Below are 19,001 nucleotides of genomic sequence, written 5' to 3'. Positions count from 1 at the left end.
CCAGTGAACAAAACTGTACTGGATACTTTCTGTTTTGAAGGTGATTATTTACTCATTCTCATGATACATGTAGACCTATTCAGGTTGTATATTTCTTCTGTGAGTTTTGGTAAATTGTGTCTTTTGAGGAATTGGTCCATTTCATCTAGGTTACCAAATGGGTCCACAGAGGGTTGTTTATAGCGTTTCTTTATTATCCCTTTAATGTCCACAGTGTCTGTGGTGTTGTCCCCTCTTTCATTTCTGATATTTGTAATTTCTGTCTTTTTTTCTTAGTTAGCCTGGCTATAGGCTTATCAATTTTATTGATCTTTTTAAAGAAGCACTATTGTTGTGATATTCTCTATTGACTTCTTGTTTCAATTTTATTTATTTCTGCTCTAATTATTGTCATTTCCACTTTTTTTTTCTTTTCTACTTTCTTTGGATTTAATTCTCTCTTTTTCAAGTATACAGAGATAGAAACTAAAATTGTTAAGTTCAGATGTTTCTTCTTTTCTAATATAAGCATTCACTGCCATAAATTTCTTGTAAAGCTCTGCTTTTGCTGTATCTCACAACTTTTGATAAGCTATATTTTAATTTTTATTTTATTTATTTTTATTTATTAAATGTTTTGTTTTGTTTTTATTGGTTATGAATATTCATGGAGTACAAAGCAAATTGTCACCATGTGCCTAAGATGTGATGGCCAGATCCATACTGGCAGCATGTCCATTACCACAAATTGTCATTATACCCCATGTCCCCCACCCAATAATCCCCTCAATTATCCCTGACCTCCCTCCCCATTCCCCCTTTCTCCACTCCACTTTCTAGCCCAAGGTATGTTCTCTCCCTCTGCAAGTCCAACGCTCTACTGTGGTCTTTCTTTCCTTCTTTCTTTCTCTCTTAGCTCCCACTTATGAGTGAGTATATGTGGTATTTATCTGTCTGTGCTTTGCTTATTTCACTCAACGTAAGTTTATCCAGGCTCATCCATGTTGTTGCAAATGTGAGAATTTCTTTCTTTTTTATGGCAGAGTAGTATTCTGTGGTGTATATATACCACAGTTTCCTTATCCAGTCATCCATCAGTGGACATTTAGGTTGGTCCCATGTCTTGGCTATTGTAAACAGAGCTGCTATGAACATGGGAGTGCAAGTATCACCTTGACATGATGATTTCCATTCCTCTGGGTATATACCCAGAAGTGGGATTGCTGGATCATATGGAAGATCTATCTGTAGTTGTTTGAGAAGCCTCCATACTGTTTTCCATAGTGGTTGTACTAATTTACAATCCCACCAACAGTGCAGGAGTGTTCCCTTCTCTCCATATCCTCACCAGCATTTGTTGTTCTCATTCTTTTTGATTACAGACGGTCTAACTGGGGTGAGATGATATCTCAGGGTAGTTTTAATTTGCATTTCCTGATGACTAGTGATGTTGAGCATTTTTTCATGTACCTCTTGGCCATTTGTATGTCTTCCTTTGAAAAATGTCTTTTTGGTTCCTTTGCCCATTTTTTAATTGGGTTTTTTGGTTTTTTACTGTATGATTGCTTGTGTTCCTTGTGTATTATGGATATTAATCCCTTGTCAGATGCATAGTTAACAAAAATTTTCTCCCACTCTGTAGGTTGTCGTTTCACTCTGTTGATTGTTTCCTTCGCTGTGCAGAAGCTTTTTAGTTTGATATAGTCCCATTTGTTTATTTTTCTTTTGTTGCTTGTGCTTTGGGGCTCATGTTTATTAAATCTGTGGCCAGACCTAGTTGCTGAAGTGTTTCACCTGTATTTTCCCATAGTAATTTTACAATTTCAGGTCTTATACTTATGTCTTTAATCCATTTTGAGTTGCTTTTAGTATATGGTGAGAGGAGCATGTCTAATTTTATTCTTCTACATATGGATATCTGAATTTCCCAGCACCATTTACTGAAGAGGCAGTCTTTTCCCCAGTGTATGTTTTGATCCCTTTGTCCAATATGAGTTGGCTATAAGCCTGGGGGGTGATTTCTGGGTTCTCAATTCTGCTCCACTGGTCCGAGTGTCTATTTTTATGCCAGTACCATGCTGTATTGGTTACTGTAGCTTTGTAGTATAATTTGAAGTAGGATAATGTTATGCCTCGGGCTTTATGTTTTTTGCTCAGGATTGCTTTGGCTATGGGGTTTTTTGTTGTTCCATATGAATGTTGAGATTGTTTTTTCCATATCTGTGAAGAATGTCATTGGAATTTTGATGGGGATTGCATTAATCTGTAGCTTGCTTCGGGTAGAATAGACTTTTTCACAATGTTAGTTCTCCAATCCAAGAGCATGGAATGTCTTTACATCATTCTGTGTCTTCTTTAATTTTTTTCAATAGTGGTTTGTAGTTCTCATTGTAGAGCTCTTTCATTAAAAATTAATTAAATTAATTTAAATTGATTTTTTTGTGTATGACTGTTGTGAATGGACTTACTTTCTTGATTTCTCTTTCTCTTCGCTCATTATTGGAGAATATAAATGTAACTGATTTGGGGGCATTTATTTTGTATCCTGCAATGTTATTGGAATTATTAACCAGCTCTAGGAATTTTTTATTAGAGTCTCTAGGTTTTTCTATATGTAGTATCATGTCTTCGGCAAATAGGGACAGTTTGACTTCATCTTTTCCAATCTGGATTCCCTTTATTTCTTTCTCTTGCCTGATTGCTCTGGCTAGTACTTCTATTGCTATGTTATATAGAAGTGGTGAGAGTGGGCATCCTTGTGTGGTTCCTGTTCTTAAGGGATAAGTCTTCAGTTTTTCCCAATTCAGGATGATACTGGCAGTGGACTTGTCATAGATGGCTTTTATTGTGTTGAGATACTTTCTATACCTAATTTGTTGAAAGTCTTTATCATGAAAGGATGTTGAATTTTGTCAATTGCTTTCTCAGCATCTATTGAGATAATCATGTCGTTTTTATCCTTGAATTTATTAGTGTGATATGTCACATTAATTGACTTTCATATGTTGAACCATCCTTACATCCCTGGGATGAATCTCAGTTGATTATGGTGTATAATTTTTTGATGTGTTGCTGTATTCTCATTGCTAATATTTTGTGGAGGATTTTTGTGTCTGTGTTCATCAAGGATATTAGCCTGTAATTTTCTTTTTTTTTGTTTTGTCTTTATCTGGTTTTGGTATCAGAGTTATGTTAGCCTCAGAGAATGAGTTTGGGAGAATGTCTTTCATTTCAATTTTTTGGGATAGTTTGAGGAGAATTGGTATTAATTCCTCTTTAAAGGTTTGGTAGAATTCAGCTGTAAAGTCATGCGGACCTGGGCTTTTTTTTGTTGGAAGATTGCTGATTACCAGTTCAGTCTTGTTGCTTGTTATTGGTCTGTTCTGATTTTCTACCTCTTGGTTGAAAATTGGTTCAGTCTGGGTAGTTTGTATGTGTTCAGAAACTTATCCGTGTCTTCCAGGTTTTCATATTTGTTGTCAGACAGTTGTTTATTATAGTCTCTAATGATTCTTCATATTTCTGTGGTATCAGTTGTAATGTCTCCTTTTTCATTTATGATTTTTGTTATTTGTGTCTTCGCTCTTCTTTATTTTGTTAACCTAGCTAATGGTATGTCTATTTTATTTATCTTCTTGAAAAAACAACTTTTTGTTTTGTTGATCTTTTCTATTGTTTTCTGGGGTCTCTATTTCATTTAGTTCTGCTCTAATGTTAATTATTTCTTTCCCTCTACTATATTTAGAATTGGACTGTTGTTGTTTTTCAAGTTTTTGAGGTGTAGTGTTAGGTCGTTTATTTCAGTTCTTTCCATTCTTTTGATGTAAGTGTTTGTTGCAATAAATTTGCCTCTTAGTACTGCTTTTGCAGTATCCCACAGGTTTTGGTATGATGTATCTTTATTTTCATTAGTTCCAAGAAATTTTTTGAGTGCCTGTTTAATTTCTTCCTGGACCCATAGGTCATTCAGGAGCCTACGGTTTAGTTTCCACGTATTTGTAGAGAGTGTTTACTTTATATATCTGGGTGCTCCAGTATTGGGTGCATATATATTTATGATTGTTATGTCTTCTAGCTGAACAGATCCTTTTATCATTATATAGTGGCCTTCTTTGTCTCTTTTTATGTGTTTTGGTTTAAAGTCCATTTTGTCCGATATAAGAATAGCTACTCCTGTTTGTCTTTGGTTTACATTTGCAGGGTATATCTTTTTCCGTTTCTTCACTTTTAGTTTGTGTGTGTCTCTATATGTGAGATTGGTCTCTCGAACACAACATATGCTTGGGTCTAGCTTTTTAATCCAGTCAGTCAATCTGTGCCTTTTGAATGGGGAGTTTAATCCATTCACATTTAGGGTGGTTATTGACAGGTATTGTTTAATTTCTGTCATTTAATTGCTTTTGTTTGGATGTTTTAAATATCTTTTGATCCATACTTTCCCGTCCATTTCTTCAGTGTTAGGTGTATATCTGAGGTGCAATGATTTAGCTTCTTGCTCTTTCTCACTGGCATTTTTGTTTTAATAGCAGGTTTTGCTTTTTCTTATGTATCTGTGATATTGACATTCATTATTCAGATTCCAGATGCAGGACTCCCTTGAGAATTTCTTGCAGGGCTGGTTGTGTGGTGGTGAAGTCCCACAATTTTTGTTTGTCTGGGAAATACACTATTTCTCCCTCGTTTCTAATTCTTGGCTGGCAATTTTTCTCTTTTAGTGTTTTGAATATATCATTCCACTTTCTGGCCTGTATGGTTTCAGTTGAGAAGTCTGCTGTTAGTCTGATGGGGGTTCCCTTATAGGTGACTTGATGCTTTTCTCTTGCTGCTTTTAGAATTATCTCTTCGTCTTTGAGTTTTGCAAATTTGAATATAATTTGTCTTGGAGAGGATCTTCTTGGATTGAATCTGTTTGGGGACCTTTGAGCTTCCTGGATGTGAAGGTCTGCATCTCTCCCTACCTCTGGGAAGTTTTCTGTTATTATTTCCTGGAATAGGTTTTCAATACCTTTTCCTTTCCCTTTCCCTTCTGAAATACCCACAATTTGGAGCACTTGAGGTTGTCTGCTATCTCTCTCAGATTTTCCTCATTATTTTTAATTCTTTTTTCCTATTTTTTGTCTGCCTGGGTTATTTCAAAAAGACCGTCTTCAAGATCTGAAAGTCTTTCTGCTGCTTAAGCTCTCAGTTGGTTTTTTTTTACTTCAGTGAGTGAATCTTTCTTTTCTAGGAGTTCTGCTACATTCTTTTTTAAGGTATTAATCTCTTTGTAAATTTCCTCCTTCATATTCTGGAAATTTTTTCTTGTTTCCTTGTGTTTTCTAATTGAGTCTTATTTCTTTAAGCTTTCTTAAGATCATTGCTTGGAATTCTTTTTCAGACATTTCAAGGATTCCCTGTTCTATGGGTTCTAGAATTTGAGCATTATTGTATTCCTTTGTTGGTTTCACATCTTCTCGTTTGTTTGTAGTTCTAGTATTTTTTCATCGATGTTTGTTCATCTAGTAGAGGACTTGCTTCTTCTGTTACTCTGAGGTTGGCAATGAGGATAAAGACTTCCTCCTCTATTTGCAGGCTCTGCTGGTGACTCTTCTTATATCAGTGTAGTCAAGTGAGTGGCAGGTTGCCTGTAGAGTGGTCCTCGCTGCTACTGTGGTGGTGAACTGTCCCTGTAGTGACAGAAGGTGTGGGGGTACCTGTATAACGACCTTGGCCCCTGTTCTAGCTTTTTGTGTCTGTAGACTGAGTCCCTGGTGCTGTGCAGGTCTCAGCTCACCTCAGCGCCTACTGGGCTGTGTGCGCTTCCTTTCCCCCCAGGGCCTTAGACTGGACTCCAGTGCCACAAGTGTGTGGTCTTGGCTCACCTTGGTGGCTTCTGAGGTATGTGTGCTTCCCTCTGGGCCTCAGACTGGTCCCCAGTGCCACAAGGGTCTGGTCTTGGCTCACTTTGGCAGCTGCTGGGCTGTGTACCTTAATTTTTATTTTTAAATATTTTCAAATTTCTTGTGTGATTTCTTTTTTGACCTGTGTATTTTTCTTTTTTCTTTTTGGCAACTGGCTGGTTTGGGGATCGAAATCAGTGACCTTGGTGTTATAAGGCTGGGCTAACTGGCCAGGCCTGACATATATATTATTTAGAGTGTGTTGTTTAATCCCACTCTATTTGAGAAACTTACAGTTACCATTTTGTTATTGATCTATAGCTTAATTCTGTTGTGATCTGAGAACACACATTGTATGATATTTATTTATGTTCTGTCTTGGTGATTGTTATATGTGCGTTTGAGAATGTCTATTCTGTTTTTGTTGGATGAAGTAGTCTGTAGATATCAGTTACATTTAGAGCTCATTGTTGAGTTTAGCTATGTCTTTATAGGTTTTCTGCCTGCAGAATTGTTACTAGGCATATGCCCAGCCACTTGCTCCCTTTCAAAAACAAACCAGAGAAGTCAGTTGCTGGTGGAAATGGAAGTCAGTTATTATTCAGGAGTACCAGTGACCTAAGGAGATATGGGCTAACCTAACATCTAATTGGGTTAGCCTAACATAGATGTTAGGCTAACCCATCTGTCCAGAATGCCTGAAGGAGAATGGCTAGACTAAAGCCATCCTAAAGACTCAGGTTTACTGAGGGAGTTTTAAAGAGGGGGCTGAGGTGATGGAATGTGGGACATGAACTGTGAGGGCTCCATGCAAGGAGCCAGGTGCAAGGTCTTGTCATGACTCCATCTAGTTTTTGCTCCCATTGCTGTTATTTCAGGGTCCTGAGAGGTGGAATCAGCATAGCTTTATTGATGTCTTCTTAGGTTTCCCAGGGTCTGGATAGTATATGCAAGTCTGCAAGTTTGCAGCTTCAGGCTAGCTAGAAAACAACTTTACATTTATGTAAATAATGTCATCTTGCCCCATAACCAAGGTTCAAAATATCAACCATGTGAAAAGAGGGGACTCCAGAGAAATGCATGCCAAGAAAAAATACTGTGTACTTTAAAAAATCTTTTAGATCCTGTGTGTTTTTAGGTTCCAACTTGGCTTTAGTCTTGCTCACTCTAACAGAACTGGTTCATTTTTGATAGAGGGTGTTGATGTCTTTAGTTGTGATGGTGGATTATATCTTTCTCCTTTCATTTCTATCAGTTTTTGTCTGACATAGTTTGACAATCTGTTGTTAGGCACATACAAGTTAAGAATTTTCTTGGAGAATTATCTTCTATACCATAATGTAGCCATTTGTTTTCATCTCTGATAACTTTCCTTGCTTTGAAGTCTGCTCTGCCTGAAATAAATATAGCTACTCTTGCTTTATTTTGGTTAGTGTAAGCATTGCATATTTTTCTCCATTCATTTACTTTGAATTTATATGTGCTTTATAGACAATGTGAATTTTTTATATATAACAAAGTTGGGTCTTGTATTTTGATTCACTCTGACTGTGTTTTAATTGGTTTATTTAGGGGTTATTGACATACAGAGTGATTATCAATATAGTTGGATTAATATCTGTCATATTATTGTTTCTATTAATTCCTTTTGTTCTGTGCTCTTACTTTTGCATTCTTCCATTCTGCAGTTTTTGGAGTTCATTGAGCATTTTATATGATTCCATTCTTTTTCTGAGCATGTTCTTTTTTTATAGTTACACTTCTTTTTTTACTTTTTCTTTTTAAACTATATTTTTTTTAACTAAAGCTTGAAATATACCTTTACACCTAATCCAGGTCCACTTTCATTTAACACTATACCACTTTACAGGCAGTATAGCTTTCTTGTAATAACATAATTCTAATTTCTTTCTCCCATTCTGTCCTTTGTATTATTGCTGTTACTTCATTTCACTTATATATATATGAGCTTACATAACTAGGTGTAGGTATGTGTTTGTATAAATATATAAAAGCATACATAATTGTATATATTGTTACTACTGTTGTATAAACCTGTTATCTGTTAGATTAATTAAGAATAAGAAAAATGAAATTTTTTTTTAACCTTCACTTATTTCTTTTTTAATATTCTTTATTTCTTTATGTAGATTCACATTTCTGATCTATATCTTCTCTCTAAAGAAATTCTTTTAACATTTCTTAGAGGACAAATACTGCAACAAATATCCTCAATTTGTGTTTGCTTGAGGAAGTTTTTATTTCTTCACTTTTGAAGGGTGATTTCACAGGGTGCAGGACTGTAGGAAGATAGGTTTCTTCTGTCAGCACTTGGAATATTTCACTCCACTCACTCCTTGCTTTCATGGTTTCTGAGCAGATGTTGGATGTAATTCTTCTCTTTGTTCCTCTGTCGATAAGATGGTTTTTTCCCCTACTCTGGCTTCTTTTATATTTTCTTCATCTTCAATTTTCTGCAGTTTAAAAATAATGCTGTAGGTGCAGATTTTGGGCATTTATCTTTCTTGGTATTCTCTGAGCTTCCTGGATCTTTGGTTTGGTTTTTGATATTAATTTATAGAATTTCCCAGACATTGTTGTTTCAAATACTTCTTCTGTTTCTTTCTCTCTTTTCTTTTTGGTATTCTCATTACTTTATGTTATACCTTTTGTAGTTGTCTAACAGTCCTTGGATATTATGTTGTTTTTTTGTGTGTGTTCTCTTTGCTTTTCAGTTTTTGAAGTTGACGTATTTTCAAGCTCAGAGATTCTTTTCTCAGCCTTGCCCAGTCTACTAATAAGCCAATCATAGGCATTCTTCATTTCTGTTACTGTATTTTTGATATGTAGCATTTATTTTTGGTTCTTTCTTAGGACTTCTGTCTCTCTGCTTACATTGCCTATCTGTTGTTGAATGCTGCTTTCTTTATTCAGTTGAGCCTTTAGCATATTAAGCAGAGGGATTTTTGTTTGGTTGGTTTGGTTTGGTTTTTTTGGTGGGGTTTTTTTTGTTTTGTTTTGTTTTGTTTTGTTTTGTTTAATTTCCTGCTTTGTAAGTTGAACATTCTAGCCATATCTTGTTCTGAAGCTTGCATCGTTACTTCATATTGTGGTTTTTTGTATTTTAGCATGCCTTTCAATTTTTTTCTTTATACCCAGAGGTGATGTTACAAGTAAAAGGAACTGCTATAAATTTGCATTCAGTAATGTGGTGATAAGGTGTGGGAAAGGGGGAAATGTTTTTGTCCATTTGGGCTGCTATAACAAAATGTCCTAGCGTGGGTAATGTATCAGTTACAGGAATTTTATTCTTCCCAATGCTGGAGGCTGGAAAGTTCAAGATCAAAGCTGTAGGAGATTGTGTTTGAGGGCTTATTTCTCATAGAAGTCAACTGCTTTGTGTCCTCACATGGTGGAATAGGCTAAGAAGCTTTCTTTGGCCTTTTTTTTAATAAAGGCACTTATTCCTCTCAAGAGGGCTCTACCCTCAAGATTTAATCACCTTCCAACATCTCCACCTCTTAATTCTAGTGCATTGGAAATGAGGTTTCAACATAGGAACCTGCGGGGGAACACAGACATTTAGACTACAGCAGAAATGTTCTATAGTCTTATGATAAGTCTCCTCTTAATGAGCATCTGGCTTTGAACTGTGAACTTCACAAGTGTTTCCCCATTTGTCTGTTTGCTTTTTCTTCCCCCATAGGCAGGACAGGGTGGCTGGAGTGAGTCAGAATTATATATTTCTCTTCTTCTATGTAGAAGGCTAGAGTTGGTTGAAGTTGCATATTTCCTTTCACCCAGGTCATTTAGGTTTTGATAATACTACAGCAGGGTAGGCTCTGATAAGTAGTTTTTCCTGAGGTCGGGTTTTGTTAAGAAGAATAGAGTGCTCTCATATTTAAAAATGATTTGCTTCTTCCCCTCTGACAAGTGGAAGCAGGAGAGGAGTTTTGTTGTTGTTGTTGTTGTTGTATTTATATACTGTAGGAACCTGGTTGAACTCTTGAAGGTAAATTTTACAAAATTGTGGTGGCCTGCCTGTGACTGGGTTTCCTTGGACTTTTTAACCCTCAGAGTTGTCTACACTGAGCTTCCAGCAAATTTATCAGTCACATTCGGTTTTTCCTGCTGTGGCACTGATTCCCTTGGTGGTATCTGAAGTATGTCTCTGCTCCTGTAAGCTGTGATGCCAAATATTTGCCTGTTTCTCTAATCTTGGGGGCAGTGGTTTGTCCTGTGTCTTCCCCTCTCTTTCCAATTCAAGAAGGGTTTCTGATTTTTCATTATCTTTATTTGTTGTTATGATGGAGTAATGATTTTCAAGCTTTTTTATGTGCAGAAATAGAAACCTGGAATGTATTTCTAAAAGTACGTTCTTAATGTCTATGAAGATAATCAAAGGATTTTGCTCCATACAGCTATAAATAAGATGAATTATGTTGGTAGTTTTCCTAATACTGAACTTTCCTTTATTTGGGGAATAAACTTGTAAAATTTATTCCTTACCTTCACACCTTCACAGTCTATTACTCTTTAAGTATCAGTGTTTCTGCAGATTCCGTACTTTTAAAAATTTTTTTATTTTTTTTTACCCTTTTAGGCTTATTCACTCTGACAGCTTTAGGTACTATTGAAATTTCGATACACTAAAAATCTTTATCTTCAGCTTAGATCTCTTCTGAACTCTGGAATCATACTAAATTGCCATTTGGACACTCCCACAGCTATTTAAAATATAATGTGTCCAAGTCTGTGTCACTTCTACCCATTATATTCATCTTCCATTTTCCAAATTTTACTTTACAGTGTCAGTACCTAACTAGCTGATCATGTAGGGAGCCTGGAGGAAGAACTCTTCTTTTTAACCTCTGCAAAGCAAATTACTACCAGGTCTGTTTCTGCTTTTCTTTTTTCTCTTTTAAAAGATTACTTCCCTAATTTGTATGCTTACTGCTCTGTGTCCTGATGTAGGTTGTCATCTGTTACCCTGTTTATCTTCCCTGCTGATTCTCCCTTAAGCTCTTTCCCATTCTTTTTCTAGAGAATGAGTGTTGAAATGCACATCTGGTCATGAAACTTACCTGTTCTTACAGGAGCTCATCATTTACACGCTGTGGTTTGTGAAGTGACAGTGTTCACACTGGGAGGAACACAAGCAATCCTTTTGCATATAGGAAAGAAATTTTGGATGCCTGTATACATGGTTTTAATTTATAAGTAATTAAAAATCAATGATAAGTGCAAACAATTATTTGCTGTTTGATTTAGGTCAAATTGTGTTTATCTCCTCACACCCAGGATTATTCACCTAAATATGGTGGTGTATGTAGTTTCATTAATATGGTGTGTGTTCTTTGTGCTCTTGCAACTGGACTTTTGCTGTTTTCTCATATCCTGAGAACACATGGTTTACATGGAAGAGCCAGGGATGAAGATCTTTGGCATTTCAGTGAAGTTCAAATTGAATACAAAATACAATTATGTTTTCTCATTTTTTAACCACAGTCTAAATTGAGCTTGTGTCTATATTAGTTCATCTAACACATTATTTCAGATGTGTATTAGTACTTATGTTTTCATACCAGGTCATATGCTCCTTGAAGGAGCAGAATTTTATTTATACTTTTATCCCTAGCAACAAGGATGGCTCTAGATCTGTAAGGTGTGATTTTTAATAGTATTTTTTTATAATTAATTATTGCAGTGGCAGGATAGTCTTACTGTGATTTTCTTTCTCCCACCGTATGGAGTACAAAGAGACTGCATCTTGTGATATGTATGACACACACACACACACACACACACGCACACACACACGTGTGAACTCTCAGATTCATGTTTTGTGACCCACAACTGGTGACTTAAGATAAAAAGAAATGTCCCATTACAGGGATTGGTGTCATTTGAAGATGTGGCTGTGGACTTCACCTGGGAAGAGTGGCAGGACCTGGATAATGGTCAGAGGACTTTGTACAGGGATGTGATGCTGGAGACCTACAGCAACCTGTTGTCTTTGGGTAAGTAAAACTCCACAGAAATTCTCAGGAGCAGCACTTTCTCCTTTGTTGGTAAGTACAGGAATCATTTATAGGGTTTAATGCTACTTAGGTAAAATTCCATTTCATGAAGAATTTCAGTATCATCCCACTTTAACGAAAGGTTGGCAAAGTCCTACATTATGTCTTGTTAACAGGGCACTGCATTGCCAAACCTGAAGTGATCTTCAAGTTGGAGCAAGAAGCAGAGCCATGGACGATAGAAGAATCCCCAAACCTGAGCCTCACAGGTCAGTCAGCACATACTGGGCAGGGAGGTGGGAAGAGTAAATGCCAGCAGTTGTTGGCAGTGTTCAGCTGTTTCTACCAATATTTTTCCCAGGTTTCAGACCTGAGAATTGCTGATCTGTGTGCATCAAACATGTGCATTATATAATCTCCAAAGAGGGCTCTCAAACATATTCCTCCACCTTTTATTTTGAACATTTTATTATACTTATCCCAGATCTAACCTTTCTCTTTTTACTTTTTTTTTTTTTTTTTTTTGGCTATTCACTTTTTTAATACTCTCAGTTTTTCTCTTTTTTATTCTCCTGGACATTTTATTTCAGACTATTAGTTCATTTTCTTTCACTTAGAACAGAATACCTGACACTGAGTAATTTATTTAAAAAACCCAAAATTTATAATCTTATAGTTCAGTAGGCTGAGAAGTCCAAGGGCAAGGGATCATATCTCTTGAGAGCCTTGTTACTGCTAGGGCCTGTCAGTGGAATCTGGAGGTGGTACAGGGTATCACATGGTGAGAGTGGCAAAGGTTTCTGTATGCTTTCCATTAACTTATTAATCCATGAATACATTAATCTGTTTTGAGGGCCTAGCCCGCACTATCCAATCAGGCCCCTCCTCTCCCCCATAACGCTTTACATTTCAAAAGCTGTAGTTGGAGTTTCCACCCTCTTAACTTAGTTACACTGACAATCAAGTTTTAATATGAGTTTTGGGTGGACATTTAAACTGTAGCACCAACATTTATTTATACATTTATTTATCCTTACTGCACATCTTAATTGAGCACGTTAAGCTGTGGTAATTTATAGTTGTTTTTTATAACAGTGGTGATCGAAATGTCTCTTTCCCATAGAGTTTACATTCTAATGAGAGAGAAATAAAAAAATATGTATTTTAAGTATTTGTGTAAGAATCCCGAGGAATATTTAACCAGAGAGTAAGAGAAGAGAAAGAGGAAAATGGGATGTGAGAATTTAGGAAGGATGTTCAAAGAAGGCAGTTTTAGGAAGATTATTGTTTACTTTGGTATAGCTTCAGTTAAAGTGAAGTCTTTTCTCATATTGACTTATATACTTGAATATAAAATCTAAACTTGAGAGAGGATATCACTATTAGAGATATAGACTTAGAAATCAGTGGTTTAAAACTGTTTAAATTCATAGAGAAGGTCACATAGGAAATTTATAAGAAAATAAGAAAAGAGGTCCAGAATTTAGGCTTGTTACCACAAAATCAAAAATCATGAGTCTTGGGAAAACTCAGCATAGGAGCACGGAAAGAGGTGGTCCTGGACTTGGAAGGAGACCCAAGAGATTCTGGGTTCCAAGACCATGTGAATCAAGATTTTTATGTTTATGGGCTCAGATTTCTGTGGAATGGAGTTTGATGTTAGCATTTTCCCCTTCTCTTTGTGGGAATCATTCTAAAACAAAAATTGTGAGAAATGTACAGGAGACTGCATTTTCTATGAAAGTAGGAAGTAGCTGCAACTCCCATGCACAAAACAAAAGCTTTCAGAAACACCGAATTATCAAGTAGGAGTGCATGTACCGGAAATTAGGGGGAAAATGCCTGTTGAGATCAGAATGAGCTAGAAAAATATGTTGCAAAGATGGTGGGCACAGCCTGGATTGCAGAACCAAATCTTTCAGACCAGCAGAAAAGGGGTGCCTTGGGTTGTGGACTGGAGCTTTTTGAAGCAGAGGAAGTCAGGTTAAATGAGGAATTTAGTAAGTTGTCTGTCTAATGTGGGAAAAAGGAGAATTTTTATTTGAAAAATAAATTTTAAAAATTAAATTTTATTTGAAAAATGCCTTTATGCATTCCCCAGGGAAGAGTGAAAACTAAACAAACGCAGGTGCAAAATCCTGAACCTCAGCTATATTCTTGTATAAGGACCAGAAAATTGGCCCTCCCCTGCCCTGAAAGTAACTAAACCAGGAAAACCTTGCCATCTTCAAAGCACAATAATGAGGAAAAGATCAGTAGGAGACATCCACTGTTGTTATTAGAATAAAAGAGAAAAAAAAGTGTAAACAAATGGAAAGTAATACACACTTGGTTGAAAACTATGACTATGTAGTAGGTAAAAAAATTTACCAAATATTTTCTTGTAAATTAAAAAAAAAAGCAAAGAAAAACATGACTGAATATTTAAAAATATATTAATATAGTTTGTGACTTTAACTTAGTAGAAAAAACATAAAACTAACACCCAGTCTTGATTTTCATGCAATATTATGCCACTAACATAGGAAAAAACTTCTTTACCTATATGTGAGCATTTCATAAGCAATGCTTATATGTGATTCATGAATATGTTTTTCCCCTCATTTTAGATGACCAAATTGAGAAAAGCCAAGAAAGTCACGGTAGACATTTGTGTCAAGTTGTACGCACCATCAGCAAAACATCAAGTGAGAAGAGAATTCAGTTAGGAAAAGCATTTTATTTGAACTCAAGCCATGTTTCAAATCTTATTATAAATAATGGAGACTATTCAGGAAGGAGGCATGAGGAGTTTAATGTATGTCTGAATTCGTTTCATCCTAGAAAGCCTGATGAGACTCATCCTGCAGAGAAACCTAATGATCATAATATAACTGGGAAATCCCACAGACCTTGTGAACATCTTAGTCACCCTAACGAGACTCAAACTGAGCAGCAGCCTTCTGAATATAGTCAACAAGGGAAAACCTTCCATAAAGAGGAACAATTGTTTGCACATAAGGTTCATATGGGAGAAAGCTTCTGTACATATAATAAATATGAGGAATGCTTTGATAAGTCAGCTCTTATTTCTCAAGAAATAACTCAGGTATTGAGGAAAACATTTCAATGTGATATATGTGGAAATATGTTCTGTGAAAAGTCTAAACTCACTGAACATCAGAAAATACAGACAGCAGAAAAATCCTATAAATGTAATGAATGTGAAAAACCCTTTGTGAAATTACCCCTTCCAGTCCATAAGAGGGCACATACAGGGGAGAAGCCCTGTGCGTGTAACGAATGTGGAAAAACCTCTCACCAGAAGTCACTCCTCAGCAGACATGAAAGAACTCACACAGGTGAGAAACCATATGAATGTAATGAATGTAGAAAATCTTTCTACCATAAGTCAGCACTCAATAGACATAAGATAATTCACACACAGGAATGGCCCTGTGAATGTAATGTGTGTGGAAGAACCTTTCACTGCAAATCATACCTCAGTGACCATCAGAGAATTCACACAGGTGAGAAACCATATGAATGTAGTGAATGTAGAAAATCATTCTGCCATAAGTCAGCCCTCAAAAGTCATAAGAGAATTCACACAGGTGAGAAACCATATGAATGTAATGAATGTAGAAAATCATTCTGCCATAAGTCAGCCCTCAATAGTCATAAGAGAATTCACACAGGTGAGAAACCATACGAATGTAATGAATGTAGAAAATCTTTCTGCCAGAAGTCAGCCCTCAATAGTCATAAGAGAATTCACACAGGTGAGAAACCATATGAATGTAATGAATGTAGAAAATCTTTCTGCCAGAAGTCAGGCCTCTGTAGACATAAGAGGATTCACACGGGGGAAAGACCCTATGAATGTGATGAATGTGGAAAAACCTTTCACCAGACGTCACACCTCAGCAGGCATCAGAAAATTCACACAGGTGAGAAACCATATGAATGTAAAGAATGTAGGAAATCTTTCTACCAGAAGTCAGGCCTCAGTGTGCATCAGAGAACTCACTCAGGTGAGAAGCCATATGAATGTAAAGAATGTAGAAAATCTTTCTACAGTAAGTCAGCCCTCACTGTACATCAGAGAACACACACAGGTGAGAAACCCTATAAGTGTAATAAATGTGGAAAAACCTTTTACGAGAAGTCAAACCTCAGCAAGCATGTGAGAATTCACACAGGCATGAAACCAGATGAATTTAAAGAAGGTAGAGACTTTTAACCATAAATCACACCTAAATGGACATCAGAGAATTTGCCCAAGTGAAAAATCATGAGTGTAAAGAATATAGGGAATCTCTGTGAGAATTCAAACCTTACTGAACGTCAGAGAAATTACATGGGGAAGAAATCCAGGAACGTAATGAATGTGGAAAAAAGTTTTTCCAGAAGTCAACCCTCCCTAGAGCTGTGAAAATTCACTCTGGAAAAACCATACTAATCGAGTGACTGTGGAAAAACTTTTCATGAAGTCACACCTCAGGATGCATCAGAGAGCTCACACAAAAGAGAAACCCTGTGAATGTCCAGTCATCCCTCAGAATGTATCCATAGAGGATTGATTCCAGGACTCCTCACAGATACCAAAGTTTTTGCATTAAGTCACGTATAAAATAGTATAGACTTGCATATAACCTATGTACTTTCTGCTGTGTAATTTTTATATATTGTCTAGATTACTTAACAATATTGAATGCAATGTAAATACTATGTAAATAGTTGTTATACCTTGTTTTTTACTTGTATTTTTTTATTATGTCTTTTTAAAAATTTTTTTTTTTTTTTTTTTTTTTGTCCTTTTTCGTGACCGGCACTCAGCCAGTGAGTGCACCGGCCGTTCCTGTATAGGACCCGAACCCGCGGCGGGAGCGTGGCCGTGCTCCCAGCGCCACACTTTCCCGAGTGCGCCACGAGCTCAGCCCCTTTTTAAAATTTTTTACTTTATTCAAATATTTTCCATGTGCAGTTGGTTGTATGTGTGGGTGTAGAACCTGTGGATATGCAAGGACAACTGTAATGAATGTGGAAACATCCTTTTTCAGAAATCACACCTCAGGAGACATTAGAGAAGTCACATGAGGGAGAAATCCTGTATGGCAGAGACTATGTAGCTTCTCTTTTCTCTTGTACACACAATTAAGCCTGTATTCTCAGCCTCCTGATATTGTGTACAGGACCATATAACTGAGCTGTTCAGCTGAATATGGACACAAGTGATGAATATTACTTCTAGACCTAGCAACAAAAAAAGTCCATGCACTTCTCCCTGATTTTTTATGCCTTCTGGCACTGAAGTGCAGATGACCCCCACGGTGGCCTTGGGAGCATAAACCCCCCCCTCTTTTGTGTCTTTCCCAGCTCTTTTTTGTCTGGATCTGGCAGAAAGTGATTTCATCAACTTTCACATTTTCCCTTTTTGTTCAAGACTTTTATCTGAAAGCATTACTGATCAGTTAGTCTTTTGTCAGGTTTTAATTATCCCTCAATGGCTAAATGAACCTGTTTTGATTAGTTGGTCAAGTCCCAGCTTGAGAGAAGTTGGTGAACAGCTGGATGTCAGTGTCAAACTTTTAAACCACATTTGAGTAATAAAAAGACCAGAAGAGGGAGCTCACAGGTCTGCATTGTCTGGGTTTAATAGTTATGTTTGATTTTATCTATTCTGTAGGCATTGGTTATTATCTCACAGTACTAGGCCAACATTTTATCAAGCGTTTCATTTCTGCAGAGATTTGGTAGACAACAAGTACACAGTTTAAAAAGGAAATTGCAAAGTGAAGGCAGCAGTGTGGCAATCCCAGTTTTCATTGTTTTTAAGCCATGAACCTAGATTTAAAGTCAGCCAACGAAATAGATCAAATAACTATAGGGAATTGGAGGATACTTGTAGCCATGCTGTTTGTTCTGTTAGTTTATGCACCTGAGTCTCAACCTCTGTAGAGGTTTGTCCAGGTACAGCATGTAGTGTTAGCAGTAGCACAAACACTACCTTGCTTACCACATAGGAGACCAAGTGCAATTCTGTCATCTAGGACTACACTGGAAAGAGAAGTTAGTGAGTGCTGTACATCAGTAACCTTTACAGTGGAGTCTGGAAGGATTCCTAGGGTAAGAAATTTCTTATTTATTTGTGAGCAGCTATACTATACCATTGTACAAACTAAATGCCAAAAGAAACAAATCCAGAATCCCGTAATTAGGTAACTCGTGCTTGACTTTGATGTAGTGAGAGGGGGCTAGTCCAATAATTTTTCTGATAATTAGTTTCATTTCTATTATGTATTGATAAAAGAGCACTCAAATATCTCAGTCCATACTGGCCACCTGCTGTTCAGATGTCTAAAAATCTGGAGGCCCAAATTTAGGTATTCCATCCATGGAAGTAAATGTACCTGATAGGAGCAGACAGTTCTTCCATTTGTGAATTTTCTGTATATGAGGGAATTAAACAAGGGGTCAGTTATTGTTGCTTTGTGTCACTTCGCCCCCCATGGATTTATCACCCCACTTCCCCTGGGTGACAGAGATGCAAAGGATTACTCAAAGCCCATCTCTTCTGAGCAGTGAGAGGCCCCGAAGTGGTTAATTTCCCTGAGAACCCTCAAGCGAGAGGCAACCCTTCCTTAGGAAATTAACACCGAATTGGGTTTCTCTTCCTGCATTTATTTTCCAGACCAGGAAGAGAATATAGGTGGTGTTATAGTTTAACAGTATAGGCTGGCAACTTTCAGTGAAACAAGCCAGATGACATTCCAGTAGACAATTAGCAAAAGCTCTACCTTAGCAAACATTCCTTCCTACAGCAATCTCAGTATCTTTACATAACAGTCAGTAACTAGTCTGTCCTTGAGCCAGCAACCTTGCTGTGCCACAAATCTTTATCTTACACCAGAGACTTATAGCCTGAGGGAAAATTCCAGTCCTCTACAAGGTCAGTATTTGAAACTGCAAGGCTTTGGAAAACCAGGCCCTGTGAAGTACATATGCTTTATAGTATATTCCACAAGTTATATTACTCCTTTTTTTCAGAAACAGTCCAAATAATTTTTTTAAGTGTTAGGGACACCCAAGGAATGTTTTGGGAGGGATGACCCATTACACATTTCTAGGGTCCAACTAAGAA

The 19,001-nt window shown here is 36.8% G+C and overlaps 1 protein-coding gene across 2 annotated transcripts in view; it reads left to right on the top strand.

Annotated features, from left to right (window-relative positions):
• The window catches only part of LOC134375822 (zinc finger protein 717-like), a 28,327-nt gene extending 11,804 nt beyond the window's left edge, over positions 1-16,523 (top strand). For both annotated transcript variants that reach the window (XM_063094557.1, XM_063094559.1), the window contains 3 exons: positions 11,752-11,878; positions 12,055-12,147; positions 14,488-16,523. In XM_063094557.1, coding sequence (XP_062950627.1) covers positions 11,752-11,878; positions 12,055-12,147; positions 14,488-16,100 — 1,833 coding nt within the window. In that variant the 3' untranslated portion in view covers positions 16,101-16,523. The remainder of the gene's footprint in view (positions 1-11,751; positions 11,879-12,054; positions 12,148-14,487) is intronic.
• The last annotated feature ends 2,478 nt before the right edge of the window (positions 16,524-19,001 follow it).

The sequence above is a fragment of the Cynocephalus volans genome, chromosome 4 (genome assembly GCF_027409185.1).
Source record: "Cynocephalus volans isolate mCynVol1 chromosome 4, mCynVol1.pri, whole genome shotgun sequence".
NCBI lineage: Eukaryota > Metazoa > Chordata > Mammalia > Dermoptera > Cynocephalidae > Cynocephalus > Cynocephalus volans.
The sequence above is the reverse complement of the archived record's forward strand: the minus strand, read 5'-3'. Positions and strand labels throughout refer to the sequence as shown.